The 16282-nt window shown below is 44.6% G+C and overlaps 1 protein-coding gene across 2 annotated transcripts; it reads right to left on the bottom strand.

Moving 5' to 3' along the window:
- Positions 1-1330: 1330 nt before the first annotated feature.
- Positions 1331-4095, bottom strand: LOC146204618 (uncharacterized). Of its 2 annotated transcripts, XM_084586481.1 has the most exons (4): positions 3862-4082; positions 3752-3774; positions 2810-2851; positions 1331-1778 (listed from the first exon to the last, which is right to left on the bottom strand). In XM_084586481.1, the coding sequence occupies exons 1-4, from the start codon at positions 3902-3904 to the stop codon at positions 1548-1550; spliced, it is 339 nt and encodes a 112-aa protein (XP_084442607.1). In that variant the 5' UTR covers positions 3905-4082; the 3' UTR covers positions 1331-1547. The 2 variants fall into 2 exon arrangements, with proteins under 2 accessions (XP_084442607.1, XP_084442611.1); XM_084586485.1 differs by lacking the exon at positions 2810-2851 and having other exon boundaries at positions 3862-4095.
- Between the last annotated feature and the right edge of the window lie 12187 nt (positions 4096-16282).

Here is a 16282-nt window from a genome sequence, read left to right as displayed (position 1 = left end):
GCTCAGCTGCGCACGATAGCCGAAACAACTTCCGGCTTAAAATGCGCCGCTGTCAAAAAGAGCGCGCCCGCCGCAGGCGTACGATTCAGAGCGTTAGTTCGAGTTTTGCAGAACATTATCCCATGTCCTCAATTTCAGTATACCAACGTAAAATCATGACGGAGGTAGACTGGGAGGGAGAGGGGGAGGGGAGGAGAAAGAGAGAGACTTTCTTTCCCTCTTTATCATTTCTGACTTGGCCGTTATCTTTAATCTGAGAGCAATGAAGAAACGGACGAGAAACCGACAAATGTAAGTATAGAGCTAAAGCGCTTAAAACAGGGCAAGCTTCATCAGGTGTCCTCGTAGTCCCGACGTCACGTAAAACAACGCACACAGCTCAAGCAACTAGAAGGTTAAGGTAGCTGTAGTTTGATTTACCTCTCCGTTTAATTCACGGATTAAAAGAAGAATTTGAATTCTCATGATGGTTTTTGGGAGTTTACGAAATAATTAAAATAGAATTTCGCGTTGCAGTATTTGAAGTAACTGTTCGCTCCTTTGTAGAACGAGAGGAAGAAGATGGATAACACGGTATAAAACAACACTGAACAAGGGCAGAGGAGAGGAAGCCTCAGTTCACAGGTCAAGCCAACTTTTCGACAAGTGGATTTGTCTTCGTCTGGGCCAGACGAAGACAACTCCACTTGTCGAAACGTTGGCTTGACCTGCGAACTGAGGCTTCCACCCTCTACACTTGCTCATTGCTCTTTCCTATCGTGTTCGCTGCTTTGACACTTTTTTTCAGCACATATTCTTTTTCTGAGAATGAGACACAAAAAGCTGCTCATAATTAGTTGCAGGAACGCTAAATGTGACGCGTACGTACAGGCAAACCTCAGAAGTTTACGGAGCGCAAAAATTACAACAAAAATTAATTTCTAGGAAATGTAAGCATACAGCCCGGACCTGAATGATTCAGTGAACGCTTCTTTGTGTGACCTATATAATTCATTTGTCAATGCTTTTCGGAGCCTTTAGAGGGCGAATAAATATTCTTGTTATATTTTTTTTCCGTAATCTGGAAACTTTTGGGCCCTTTTACATATGTCCTGCAGTTGGTCAGTAGACTGTAAAACTGGGCTGACCAGTACCGAACTGTTTCGGCAGATTGACAGGCAACTAACTAGACCACAGCAGAGGTAGATAAAATCGTAACTATGCCGACTCTATGAAAATATGAGCTTTGTGGCCGAGAAGAGCGTAATAGTAGCAAGCTTCTTATTTTAGCCCGTACTAAATCATGCGTGCTACCCGCGAGTAAAAGTATTCAAGACCAAACTAGAGTGGGTGAAGTAATGCACGATTCGCCGTTTTATTTGACAGAAGAGTTGTTTCTTGGGCTATTTGGTAGAGTTTGCTCATTTCGACGAAGCCTGAAGCGCAAAAAAGACGGAAACGTTTCTCTCATGTCCCAGCTTTTTTTTTTTTTTTTTCGCTTCAGGCTTCGCCAAAATGAGTATTTGACAGAGTGCGTCGTCCTTGTTCAGCAAGAAAGTTGAAGATGGTCATTTGCCTTTCCCAATGGGAATCTCAATGCCGATGCCTACGTTGCCTTGAGGCTTGCCCTTGTACGTCTTCCCATCGACGCGAGTTGCTCCGTGTGCTACTCCACCCGAGGCTACAACGCGAGTACCGTCTTTGCCGCGGTACAGGTCGTACTCCCCTCGGACGGAGCCGCCCACGTTGAAGTTTCGGTGGTTCCGGCCTCCACCTTCGGCTTCCACGCTGAAACGGTGCTGCAGAATGATTCATAAGACTTTTTATTTCGTTCACTGAGTGCAGCTATTGCAACCAACTTTTCTCGGGTATCCACGCAAGACTAAGAAAAGAGGGATCGCGGAAGGGCGTCGACTCGGGTAAGAATACTGGGTGAGACTCGCTAGAGAGAGCATCGAGTGTTCCGCTGTTAACGCCTCATTTTCATTACCGCACATTGTATCTCAAGTTTGCGTCCTCATCCTCTGTGCTTCACTTGATGTCACAGCCAGCTTGTTAAACGAATACATAGGCATACCTGGCGAAAGCTCAGCGTTCAGCATCTGTTAAATACTTCGATCTAATATAAAAAGCCGTTTTGTGATGTAAATGTACAATTTCAGTTTAAAAGAGATGGATATTGAAATGCTACAGCACAAAAAAAAAAAAAAAGAACAAAAAAAAAAACAAAAAGGACAGATCACTGCAATATACATTGCATGATTGGCTGCTTGAATATGCCCTTTGCGGTTTAGAAAAAAAAAAATCAGCATAGCTATGGCGCTGAAGATCATGAAGGCAAGCAGCCGTTTGCTAAAATCGACAGCCAAAGCTACGTGATTCAGAACGTTATGCATGTTTGGACTCCACAAATATCTCTTTTCTATCTACTCAGCTATGACTTCTTCACCTTGATCTACAGCTAGCCAAATATTCAACTCTACGGCTTGCGCGATGACCGCCTTTTCTGCCCTCCTGCCACTTACGACTGAGCGAACATGTGAAAATATCTCAGCTAGGCACTTGAACGCACGCTTAGTCTCTATCTGCAAGCTTACTCCTTTCGAAAAGACCAGGAACACAAGAGAGGCGACAGTCACGTGTAACCTAGGGTTAAAGACTTGGCCGCTGGATGCTTCTATTGGAAGAAAAAGAAAATTCGCATTCTTTGACTGCTCTTCAGTGGTGGTATTTCAGCGCTTGGTAAACGGAGAACGACGCGCTTGCGGCTAGATCGGAGAGACTAATTTTGAACATGACAACCAAATATGATGGCGAACTAAAAACTTACTCGTGGAGGAGGAGGTTGGAAGTTGAAGTTGAACCGATTTCTCTGTAACGGTCGAGAAAAAAAAAAACAAACTATAAGATGTCACTTCCTCAATGCGGCATTAGAGCAGTGTATATTACGGTCGATGGATTCCCCCTAGAACGTTAAAAAGTAGGGAAATAAATATTGTAATTAAAGCTTGTAAATAAAAGTTGTTTCCTGCTTCTGTTCTGCCAGGCAGCGATAAGCATACATTACTCAAACATATGAGATAGCGCAATCATAACCCCAGATGTGAAAGGTGAAATATTTCAACAACCTAGTAGCGCTGCACAACCGTACGAAAGTAATGAAGACTGCGGGATCGACGTCATTAACCCAACTACGTGCACTTTAGGACAGAGGACTTCGCTGCCTCCCTAAAGCAATCCTGAAGACTGCGACGCAATGTCCAAAAGATTATATTTCTCCTCTACAACAACCATTGTTATTATCTTGTTCTTTCGCGCTTATAAATTAATAGCGTTCAGCAGTGCTGTACATTGCCGCTGGGATCAAGAAAAAGAGCGTATCGCATCTAACACGCATTAGCATTGAAATACGACTGCAAGCTTTTTAGATCAAATCTATATATTCGCTACAAAGCAGACACTGTAGGCATTGGTGTCATCCGAAGCTGCGTGCATTTGTTTTTGGCCCGATTGTAAGACGACAATATCTATGATCTAAGAAGGAAGTGGTGACCTTGCTTCAATAATCAATAATCAGATGCTTATATTTCGAAAACAATGTCCAGAAATACGCCCTGTCCTCAAAATACAGTCAGTGAAAGCTCGCCAGTTTTGTACTTGAATTTTCAATCTCTTCTCACGGAAATGTTAGGCTGCGTAACGACCTTGAGTCTGTTCGTACAGCTTTTGCCGTTTGTGAAGCGAATCGAAATTTAGTGGAAAAGATACTTACTTGAGCGCTGCACAAGACAAGAGCTGCAATAAATTAAAAACAAGTTAAGAGTCAGGAAGCCACTTATAGATGTTCACATTATGCAGACGGTAAGAATGAGTAATACTTGCCACTCAACGCAAGCAGTAAGGCGAAGGTCGCGGCGCGGGCCATGGCAGGAGGGATAAAAACGTTCGACGCAGCTGGCGGAATGGCAGAAGCTGAATATGCTTTACCTCGGGAGCCAACCAGCTTATATACAAAAGCCTGTGGACTGCGTGAGGACTAGTTCTCGTGCAAAGAATTTCTAGCCTCCTGAACGTGGTTCGCAACTCTCGTGGCAGGAAAACCCGCCCCAAAAAAAAAAAAAAAAAAAAGGAAAACTCGTGACACGTCCAAGAGAGAAACACAATGCCTGCAAGAAGATATCGAATGTGCGAAAACAGTCGATAGGACCTATGGAGGATGAGGAGGTATACGTCGCCCTCGCCTGATTCCTTCATTTGCTTTTCGCGTTTTGCCCTTTCTTTTTCCGTGTACCACCCGCGCGTCATACGCCTTCCTTAACCAGGAACCGCGTTTCGTCGTTTAATCCTTGCCGTTCCGCTAGTTTCCAGCCACGGTGCAACGCTCTGCCGGGGTTTAAAGCTTCTGAGCTTCTGCCGCACGCGCGAGCGTCCAGTCCAGTGGGAATCCCACGCAGCATCAGTCAGCGCCACGCAAGCAACGCTGACGAGCGTTGCGCCTCCGCGTTCCCTCGAGCCGTCACTCATCGGCAGCCGGAAGCACGGTGTCACGGGCGGCGAGGAAAGCCCTCTGAACGAGGCAACGGCCTCGTAGCACGTGCGGTCGGCGATGGAAGCAAGCGCCGGCCGGACGGACGCTTGCCCCTGCGTCCTGTTCAACGCGGAAGCGTTTGGCATCCGCTTTTAATTGAGGAGAAGGGGCGAATAGATTTGCATTTTCTGGGCCTCGCCGATCAACGCGTGTGTACATGGCGTAAGTGTTCACAGGATGAGGGATTCAAGTTGCGCAAAAAAAGTCACGGCGCAACAAATTGTCGCAACATTTTCACTCAAGTAGTAGAGTACATTATAAGAAGCCACCGAAGCTAATTCTTACAAATAGACATTCTGAGATATAAAGACTACTTCTGAGGCACAATTGTCACAACAGAAAGTTGGTGGTCATCAAAAAACATGGAAATAATGTTAACCTAATTTCTTATATTGAGCTTTTTAACTCGTGCAGTTAGACGTCTGCTAGGAATCAGAGGTCTGTAGCCGGCCATTATTAATGGTCAGGTCAGTTTTTATAATTTCGAAAACACCATTACCCTCGGCGCTGTGACTCGACCAGATTTGGCAGACTTGCTCCAAGAGACACGCGCCATTGAAAAAGCCGCGCTCTAAGCACTGCGCCCCTGACTCCGCCAATCGACGGTACAAGTGCCCCGTCACTTTCTCTGTCCCACCTGTTCTGTGGTTACCTCGCCGCTGCTTGCTACTCCAGACTACGCAGAGCAGAAAAGGTGACTTGATATTTGCACCATTGATTAACGGCGCTGGTCGTTTGGGCTTAGAGCGCCAGTTTTTCTATAGGGCGCGTTTATTGGCCAGTGCGAAATGTCGAGTCACAACGCCGAGAGTAATTGCGTTGAAGGAATTCTAAACACTGACCTGGCCAACTTACGCCAACTTGGTATCAGAGGTTTGTAGCCAGCCCATTATAATGTTATAATAATATTATAATAACAATTTTATAATGACCGGCTACAAACCTTTGATTCCAAGTTGACCTACTGATAGTTAGAAAAGCAATTGTCAGAAATTAGTTAAAGAGATTACAAGTTAACATTTTATCCTTGTTTCGATGCCTAACAAAAGCAGTACAGTTGTGCTTCAGAAGCCATCTTCTTATTCCCAAAAGTCTGCATTTAAAAATTAGTGGAGCGCTTGCTTGCAACACCTGATATATCCATGTCTATGCGGGGCACGATTTTAAACAGTTTATTAAGCTTAATAACTATGCCTGCTACCCTCACTTTACTGCTATGGAGCTTTTCTATGGTACCATTTATATGCTTATTGACCAGAAATCCTACACCCATGCAGTTTTCGTCTCTCCGTTAAACCGCGATAGAACAGTAAGTGCCCGCCCTTTAGTACTGTATATGCGTTATTTGTCCTTCTACGCATGCTTGACTAAAACTTATCATATACAATTTAATGCCCGCTGGGTCCTCAAACAACACTGCTAGGCGAGCCATTAAGGTTTTAGCGTCAAACGTTGTAAGTTTCAGTTTTCAATAGCGGTCTGTCCAGAGTCAATTCTTAGCACCTTCAGCTGCCTAACAGGTCTGATATCTGCCGTAGAGTTACTCCGCAGCCGCTGGGAACTGAGAGTTGATAGTTAGTTAGTATATTCTTATAGAAGGGGGTGGCCAATTACTGCACCAGAATGGTCAGACCCTGTTCTGGTAAGGAATAAGGAGTGCATTTCCATTGATGGTCGCATGGATTAGGCCGCACCCTATACCTGGCCATGCAATTCCATCGGAGCGCGGATATATATATATATATATGTATATATATATATATATATATATATATATATATATATATATATATATATATATATATATATATATATATATATATATATATATATATATATATATATATGCAGACGCTATTTATGAGCTAAATGACGAAAACGGCTATCGTACGTTTCCCGTGATCCTTTACCAGGTGAATACTTCTTGCGATTGCAAAAAAAAAACAAGAAGAAGAATATCCGCATACTAGAAATGTGAATTCATATAAACAGTACAAAATTTCTTCTCTGTGCATTGTGGTAAAGTAAAATTTTTGCATGTTTATAAGCGGGCGTTTGCGTAGGTACGTGCACGGTAGACATGTTAAATACCTCTTTTAGTGACGCCATTAGTGCGGAGGGGACATTGATGTTACGTAGCAGCAATTGACAAACAAACGTAGCGGATGCTATGTTCTAAGCTATTTATGTTTCCATAGAAAGAGCAGATAAAAAGAGAGCACAAGCTCCAGCTTAGATGGTAAAAAAAAAAAAAAAAAAAAGAGAGAGACGGCGGCTTTATATGTAGCATTGTTTTGCAGTGGCTACTGCCTCTAAATACAATCATTCGTTGATTGTATTATTATATGCTCTTCAAGTCCTTGCTTGGCACTGAAAGAATCAAAGTTATATCTTGCTGTTCTATAAAAATGAATAAACATAAGCTAAGAGGTCAACTTTTCTTAAGCGCTGTTGGCGATCAAACTCGGGAAGGCTCTCCTCTGTACTCCCGGGCAGGATTGATCGTGTAGGAAAGACATTTGCCGTATAATCGCAGCACAAATGCAATCGTAAACAGTGTCTTGTATAAAATACGCTTTAAAGAATTCAGCGCTTCTTGTGGGAGTCGACAAACCAAATGTACAACGCATAAAATCTTCGTTCCCATTAGTTTGCCGCAATATATCTGTTGAAGGAACGCTGTGTATCGTTGAAGTTTACTGCATAGGGTATAGCAGAAATAGAAACTCGCGATTCAATCTGCTCGTGTTTTCAGTGCAGTATTTTTGTATTCGGGCCGGCATACGACTTTGTTACCCAACCCCTGCGGCTGACTTTCCTGAGGCGCAGTTCGATATCGACCGTCTAGACGTCGGCCTGCTACTTGCATTTCTAGCTACTGTCTACAAACATGGATAAAGACGTCACCATGAGCGATTTTGCCGTTTGCACGTCTCCAGTGAGCCGCAAAGCCAGATAGTCCCTCGCTCTTTTGCAGTCTTCTGATGACGTTGTGATGCCATAGGCCCGAAGAACTTCTTCAAAGAGCAGTGCGACAGCCTCTAGCTATACTAGGGCGTTTTAAGTGCCAGAAACAAAAGGTCCTCGTGAGGTCTATTTAACTTGGAGTTCCGGGTGGACCGCGAAGTTTGCTTTTGTCACACTTGAGCAGTGCTTGAGAAGTGGCACTTGCGGTGATTTACTTTTGCAGTGGGTTGAAATTGACTGGCCGTTTGCCTCAGCGCGGAAGCGCGGGCGCTGTGGTTATTGGTTCTCAGCTATTCAGTTTGTAATTTTGTGGAAACCGGCGGGATGCTTACATCTGCACCTCTCTTTCTTGCATAGGGGAAAAAAAAAAAAGCGAGCACAAATGAGCCAGCGTGCAAGGAATACTTGCGCGTGTTGCGCATTTTCTCCTTGCTTTCGTTCTGCGTCGCGTAAAATGCAGGTTGAAATGTTTCGCGCTGAAATGCTAGTCGCATACGGCAAACTTTTTGCAGCGCGTGAAGTCACGAAGGCGAAAAAATTGAAGCGGACATAGAAAATCGAACGCTCGTGTTGCAGCTCGACCGGCTCGCGTGGATGTTCCTATCGACAGTTGCTCGGCAGTCGACCCGCTTCCAAACGGTTGAAAGCAATTAGAGAAGCATAAAGATAACGCTAGTTTACATGTGCTTGAGTCTGGTATAAACTCGACCGTAACGGGAAGTCGATTGCAGCCTACTAATTTCGCAAAAATGCTGGTCTTTTGTTATGTTTGAGCTTACGTTGACTACTTCGAGTTTGGCGGAGTTTAATGTGAAACTAAAACTATTAGGCTCTGTTGGCCCTATAAAGTATCGCGTTTAATACATCTGCCGTACAGACGCATTTGACGGCATCAAGTGCATAACAACTTCTACGCCACATGCGTAGACTTATTGCTATTAAGTAAAACTAGTTAGTTATTATTATTATTTTTATTATCAGTTATTAGTTAGTTATGGGTTAGTTATCGGTATTATTCTCACTGTCATTTGCAGCCTACTGAGTTTGAGAGAACTCATTCGCCTAAGAGATGCGTACGCTTGGCCTATTTCTCAGCCAGGATGGTATGCAGCTCTGTTCGAAACAACGTCCGACCTGAAAGAAAACATTTTATGCATAACGTTCAGTCAGATAAAGCACAACCCCTACATTTTTGTCACGAACTTAAAATCTTCATGCGCGATTGCGAGGACCTCTTGGCTTGTGTGCTGGCAAGCGAGTTTATGGCTGCTTTTGGACTAGTCGTCGAAGAACAACGGCATTTCAAGCAAGTGCATTCCAATATTAAGTTTGGACAATATTGCCGAGATTTTATGCTATGAGCGCTGTTTATATATAATCAGGAAGAAGTGTTGACAAGCTTGCAGGCGTCATTGTTATCGCGGTGTACCTATATAATGTCATTAAATCTGTGCGTGTAGCACCAACTCCCCCCCTCCCCCCCGCCCCTCCCAAAGAGAGAGAAAAAAAACGGCATAACACACATAAGGCATTGAGCATTTACTGTCATGCGCATGTGAGACGGGTATAAGAAGCATAACGAACTAGAGAGAGAGAAAGATATTTAATGAAAAGCAAAGACGGAAGCCAAAGGAGGGGGCGTATAGTGATGCAATATTTTCTCAGATTTCAAATATCGTAGGTGAAACTGCTGGACAAAGGATGTTTTGGGATGAGGTCATGATGTATAGATAGCGGCACGAATAAAGGGTAGCTATGCTGAATTCAGTTTGGCTAGGCCCCCATCTCGCCGTGTGCGCGTCTCTTTGCGTACACCGCAGACAATCATGAAGCCATCTGACACACTTGGAAGCGACCCTTTGTCCCACGGATATATTCAGGCCGTGACCCTGCCCCGAGGGCTAGAAACATAGTCTTTTATTGCTACGGGCTCTCTCTGCAAGGGCGGACCAATTATTTATGCGTTCTTTTTTTTATTTATTCTTTTTTCCTAAGTGATTTCAGCTAGATGTAATCATCGTGCTGCCTGGCCATCTTGGCCTCTTATTACGAGGTGCTTTTCACGGGTAATAGCGTTTTGGCCTTGTGCATGCGTGTGTGTCTGCAATAGTAGCGGTATTTTATTTCAACGGGCTCCCTTCCCTTTGATCGACAGGCGCGTGTATTTTTGTTTTCTTTTTAACTCCTTCTTTTATTGATTTTTCAATGGTATTGAGCCGTTGATCTCATTTTATGTTTCCGAGATGTATAGTATCCGTGTTTCCAAAGGTGTGTTCCTCCTTACGTGATATCGATCATTATCAGTTCTTTACACGATCTATCCTTCATAGAGTGCGGTCACCTTGTGGCAGTCTACTTTTCTAGCCGCAGAATAGTTCAGGCGTCTACCTTTCTGACTCTGCTATTATGGTGTCCGCTACCACCTGCGCGAGGGGCTAAACGCCTTTGCAGTGTGTCGCAGGCAAAAACTTCCTGCTCACTAAACGAGTTAGCCATGTGGACTGGAGCCTAATGTACATTTGGGTCGGGAAGTAAACACACTCGGAAGTGTGGGCTGTCAAAATGGCATGCGGGAGGGCAACAGTGAGGTACATGGCCTAGCGTCTCGGTGTACTCGGTTTGCCCGCGTGCTTACGTGTCTTTCTTATCCTCGCGTTTCCCCTCAAAAGTCAATGGATGCCGACCAGCTCAAAGCCTGTCTATGAGAAAAAACGTTCTGATTTGTTTTGATTCTTTTAGCTTCCTTGTTTTCCGGATAGGATGGCGACACTAAGTTCCATGTCCCTTTGATGGGGTGCTCTTATTCCGCTGTAACTCGTTCAGGAAGGCGGAGTACAGGGAGCCTTTGCTGAGAGCTGACGCAAGGCTCGTCACGCTCTGTGATTGGCACTCGGAGTTCCGCACTAAAACTTGAGGGGGTTGGCTAGGCCGGCTGTGGATTGTTGCTTTTGTATGGACAATCTTAGCTTACTTGCGAATAGTTAAGGTAAAGTCTTGAATATTCCATAATCGAGAATCTCTAGCGTCCTCCTTCCCATGCCAAAGCGCCAAGGCTTCAACATTCGTCACTGGGTAGACTTAGCCATGAGGTCACATATCACAGAGGAATAAATGACAATTGCTCATGAATATCCACCCTGGCACAGCCACATGGTTATAAAGAAAAGCTTTCTCAGACACTTCGTAGCTAAAGAAAAATTCGTCCTCATCCGGGATTCGAACCTGGCACCATCGCCTTTCCGGGGCAGTCCATCTGCCAACTGATCTAACCAGGATGGCCAGCAATCAAATGATAGGTCCAGGGCTAATTCATTCAACAACTCGAAGTGGAAACGGTGTTCGTTCGCCCACGTCCTATCATCTGATTGCTGGCACTCTTGGTTAGCTCAGCTGGCAGATGAACTGCCTCGGAAAGGCAGTGGTTCCGGTTTCGAATCCCGGATGAGGACGAATGTTTTTTTAACTGCAATGTTTCAGAAGAGGTAATTAGTAGCTACTCCTTTATTACGAATCAACTCTATTTTAGCTGATTCCTCTAAAAGCATTGAACTTCTTTTAGGTGAATGCTTTTGAAAGTATTTAGTGCATCAAAAATGACAAATATAGCAAGTGCTCTGTTTGGAATGAAATATTTTTCTGTCAGACTGAGCAGGTATTTGATGCACTTTATATTGTCTCTGGTAAAGGAAACAGGGTGGTTAAATTTGGTTTAGTAAGTTTTTGGGCTCCAAAACAACTCGGACTCTGAGGGGCGCCGTAGTGGAGGGCTCCGGAAACTTTAGACCATCTGGGGTTTTCTGGCGTGCACTGACATCGCACAGTATACTGGTGCCTGGCGTATCGCCTCGATTAAAACGAAGTCGCGGCGGCCGGGATCAAACCCTGCGTTTTTGGGATTAGCAGCCGAGCACCTCTGGGCAAATGGCTTTGACAGTTGCATTGGATGCCTGCTTTTTGCGAGTGCAGTGTCAGTATTGCGACTTGCAGTGCAAACACAGCGATACTCACAAGCACTCTCGTGTTGCTGAATGAGACGTTCTTGTTCAGTAGGTGATTGCGACACACACTGCAATACTTTGCAGCCCCATAAAGCGCTAATTTTCATATTATGCACAGACCCTCCATTCCTCGCTAAAGCATTTTTGTTTGTTTTTTTTTGTTGTTAGGCGTGAGGTCACTACGTTTACATCAACCAAGCACAACAGTTGTTTGAGGTGTTCCTTTTTCATTCTTCGCGCTGGGCGAAATGTATTTCGTTAAGTAACTATTAGACAAGGTCAGGTGCGGCGCAGCTTCTTGGGGTCGGGGGGGCGGGGGGGGGGGGGGTTGTAGTGAGAGGCATATTCTTACAAATGCCAGCGGCTTGCGCGCCATCACTAAAGACGTTCACGTGGTAGCCCAGACAGTATAAAGTCCGTATAGTGGTCTCGGCATGGGTTCAGTTTGAAAGGACCATCCTTTGAGAACGGTTGCTGGCGAAAAGCGCATCCGACTGCTCAGCTACATGACCAGCAGAGAGTGTAGACATATGGATATTACGTCTCTCCTCGTGTTTCGACGGCAGTACCGGCAGTGCTACCCAACGACCGTAGAATTCCGCTACTTCGAGTTCAATTCACAGCCAAGCTATTTGCTATTCTTGTGTCTGAAAAATCTATCATATGTTTATTAGTGATTTATGCAGCCTTCTGAAGAGGAAAGTAGCTATCAGGACTTTGAACAACAAGTGCCAAAATATTTACGGCTAGAGAGTGCGTCCTTGAAATGGAATTTTATAGGTGGTAGCGTACAAAGCCCATTGTTTATTGTATCTTATTTGAATAAAGGTAGGGGGATAATTACCCTTCCACCTCTTAAGGCATGACGCAGTTACGTTGATGACTCTCTTCAGTTGGTTCTCTTTCACCGCGTAACCTTCGCCGGCCCACTAGAGCTGCTAAACGGTTAAGGCTATTGCTGTATCATACCTCACCAACACTGAACACCACACACATTGCTAATAATTAAGCTCTATCAGTTGCTGTCTGCTCTCAGCCTATATGACACATACTTCAATCTTTGGGTAAATATTTACATACTTATACGTCATTTTCATACTCATCTGCATACATCATCATTATGCACCCAATTTTATTTCGACCACATATTCAGAGTCAAGAAAATGCCTTCATTTAGGTTAAAGAAAAACAGCATCAATTTTGCTCTTTGCCTTGAGCGACATGCGACGAAATCCATCTTGATCTTACGCAAGTGACAAAAACTGCGAGGGTACTATGGGAAAAAAGAAACGCTAAAGAAATGCGGGGGGGGGGGGGGGGGGGGGTTAGAAGTGCCTTTCAGAGTCCTGCCTAAGCCCCTATATCCGCGGTGCAGCCGATCCGGGAGTCCGCGGCAGTACTTCAGCAGAAGCAAGTTCTGAGTCTGGAACAGGCAATTAGCCTACTGCCAAGCAGTTTGTCACCATGCAAAGCACTTTCGGCTGCATTCCAACTTCTTCTCATGAAAATAGCAGTAGTATATCAAGGAAATCTCGAAGCAGCGCGTCAAGCAAGCGAAGTAGAGAAATCAATGTCACCCATGAGACCAGCAAATAAACAACGCGGGCAGGACGTGTTTCCACAATAAACAACTGGACTCGTCAAGAACAGGCGAATAAAGCGGACTTGGCGTGACTGGTGCCGAGTGGGAGCCGCTTGGACATTTATAGACTACCCTCCCACGTGTGACAACCGTTGGCTGGTTAACTCTTTTTTGCATATGTATATCTCTTCACTTCGCTTAGTGCAGTATACGCTTGCCGGGTCTGTTATATAAACCATGCAGGGCGGCTCAGCGCAAAAAGGAATGTCCGCGCTCGACAGCCTGAGACGACCGTCCTCGAAGGGGTCAAGGACCAGCGCCAGGGAAGGAAGGGCTTCTTCGGTGGCTGCATGAAAGCCCTCCTTGCCGACCTCCTTGCAAACCTCCCTGTTCAACGGGTTCGCAGCTCATCGCTCCTTCCAAGCTACGTAGTTCCTTCGCTCACAGGGCGAAAGGAAAAACACTTTTAACTGCGGACTGACTTCTCATCAAGATATGAGAAGGCTGTCGGAGCCACGCGATACGGGAAGCTCTCTTTGTCCTTCAGTGTGGCCACCCATCCTTCGTTCATTCAGCTTAAACGCCAGGAGACAAAGAGCCAGAATGACTGACTTGAAGGATTTATAGAATTTTAGTTGCACCTGACTGGTTGTAGTGCGTTCAAGAAGAATGCACTGAAGGCGACTTTCGCAATCACTTATATATGTCGACGTCCGCGCGCTGACAGACGAGCTAATTTCAGGAAAGCATCAAAATGATGGAAAAAGAAAAACGAACACTCAACGCGTTTATTCTCCGAGGTTTCTTGGTCTCTGGGTGTAAATGAAACTGAAAATCTGGTAAAGATGGCGACACGTTATTCAAAACCTGTGCAATATATAGTAGATGGGAAGCGAAATTAATTTTGCAGGAATATAACGCTGGTATTAGACAAGCGCTGTCCTGCGCTTCTCTCCTCTTTGTGTCGTCCTTTTGCGCTACTATTATCCTGTTAGACAACATAATACTAATATAAAGGACAAAGCGCAGAATACTGAGCTCTCTTAGATATTAGACAAAGCCAGGCTCAGAATGCGTGAGTTCATATTGTCATGAATGTCAAAGGCACCCAACAGTTTTTATTCGAATGTGAGCGTGCGCGCGCGTGTGTGTGACTGTCTGTCTGTGTGTGTGTGTGTGTGTGTGTGTGTGTGTGTGTGCGTGCGTGTGTGTGCGTGTGTGTGCGTGTGTGTGTGTGTGTGTGTGTGTGTGTGTGTGTGTGTGTGTGTGTGTGTGTGTGTGTGTGTGTGTGTGTGTGTGCGCCCGTGTGTGTGTGTGTGCGTGTGTGTGTGTGTGTGTGTGTGTGTGTGTGTGTGCGTGTGCCGTGTGCGTGTGCCGTGTGCGTGTGCGTGTGCGTGCGTATAAAGAAAAGAGCTCAACAGTTTTTTTTAAGGTTTGCTCTGTTTCACCATCACGAGCTTCGGTGATCTGCCATTTTCATTGTCTTTTAAGAATGCACAAAATCAGCCCGCCTTGCATTGAGGATTAAACATCAGTAACGTCGAAGTACGGTATAGGCATTATAAAGCGCCGGAATGAAATGGGTTCAACTTTGCTTTTTCCCCCATTGTTGGCGGCTGTGTCTTCTTTTTCTCCTCCAAATGCTCCTCTTGTCATCAAACAAAAACAAAGGTGCAGGCTCGTTCCGCTACTAAATTCGAGCATTGCTCGATGGTGCATTTAAGAAAGCCATAAACGTTTGTATTTTGCGTCAGCGTGATGTTTATTCCGCTTACGTATTAAAAATTAGCCAGTTATAGAACAGCATAATTCGCTCGTTAAGGTGTGTACAGGCATTTTGTACGTGCCCAACCAAACGTTACAAGTACTCGTGCCAGTAGTGTTCATCGCTGTTAATATAATTGGTTATGCTAAAACTCTAATTTAAGCGCTTCCAAATGAAAAATTTCATAAATTTGCGAGGGCTTCATGTGACACCGTCTAGATATGCTCCACTGCTCCAGTAAACCAGTCCAAGGTCATTGGTATTTATTTGTGGGCCAAAGTGCGCGACATGCAGAATTTTTTGAAGCAGATACGATGTCCCATTTCTGTAAGGAATAAAAAAAAGCCAGTTGCCGATCTGTAATGAAAGCGCTTTCCCTATCTCAGCGCTAATACCCCGTTCTAGTAACGTCAGCAGAGAGTTCTCGGATTGCGTTTCCGGGCTATACGATATATAAGCAGTGCGCCAGGCATCTGCGCCCACACTTGAAAAAACAAACAGGTGAAGTTTAAAGACGAAGGCGCTCCCTCTCTGCCCTCCTTCTCTTCCCCTATTTTTCGTCTGTTCTGAGCGGGCGGGAAAGGGATCGTCACGGTTGTGTGCCCCTTAATAGTCCATTAGAATAAGTGAGCGCTAAAGGAAGGAAAAATGAACTATATACTGTGCATCTACTCGCTGCCAGAAAAGCTACAACCTAACTTACCGCAATTATGACTGCCGTTATACGACGCGTATGATGGATGACGGGGAGAGCATAAGCAATTGTTGCATCGTCGATTTGATTATTACGCAAGTAGAAGAAAGGAAGGAGACGCATTGCCTGTTTAGTTGTTTTAAGAATCCCTCCCAAAATAAAATTACCGTGCAGTTGTTAAAACAGAGCTTCCTCGTCGCTCTTTTTGTTTTGTTTCTTGGGCAGAGTCACGTTGTGCGAATTTGTGCGACCGATGTCTGGGTAGGCTCTACGTCGTAGATTTCTTCTCTCGCTCGCAACCACCCCTGAGCAGCCTCGAAAGAATAAGTACCCAATAAAACCCTGATAAGTTATTGCATTGTTTACAACCCAGTCGAAAAAAACTACAGAAAATTTTCTGATGTTACGACAGAATTTCTGTGCGGTTTTTGACGGGAAACCTGTTGTGACAACAGAACATTCTGTCGTAACATCAGAAATTTCTGTAGTTACAACAGAAAAGTGCTACAGAACTACAGACAACAAAAATATACTACAGAAGCACTACAGAACTACAGAAAAGTACCACAGAACTACAGAAAAGTCTGATGGTTACGACTGAACTACAGGATATTTTGTCGTATTTTTGACACAGTTCTGTAGTTTTTTTCGACTGGGAAGGTTTAGACGTGCGCACATGGCACACAACAGCGATACATTTGCATTAATC

This window comes from Amblyomma maculatum, chromosome 1 (assembly GCF_055883805.1).
Source record: "Amblyomma maculatum isolate TAMU_Amacu chromosome 1, ASM5588380v1, whole genome shotgun sequence".
Lineage (NCBI taxonomy): Eukaryota > Metazoa > Arthropoda > Arachnida > Ixodida > Ixodidae > Amblyomma > Amblyomma maculatum.
This window is presented reverse-complemented; position numbering and strand designations above follow the sequence as displayed.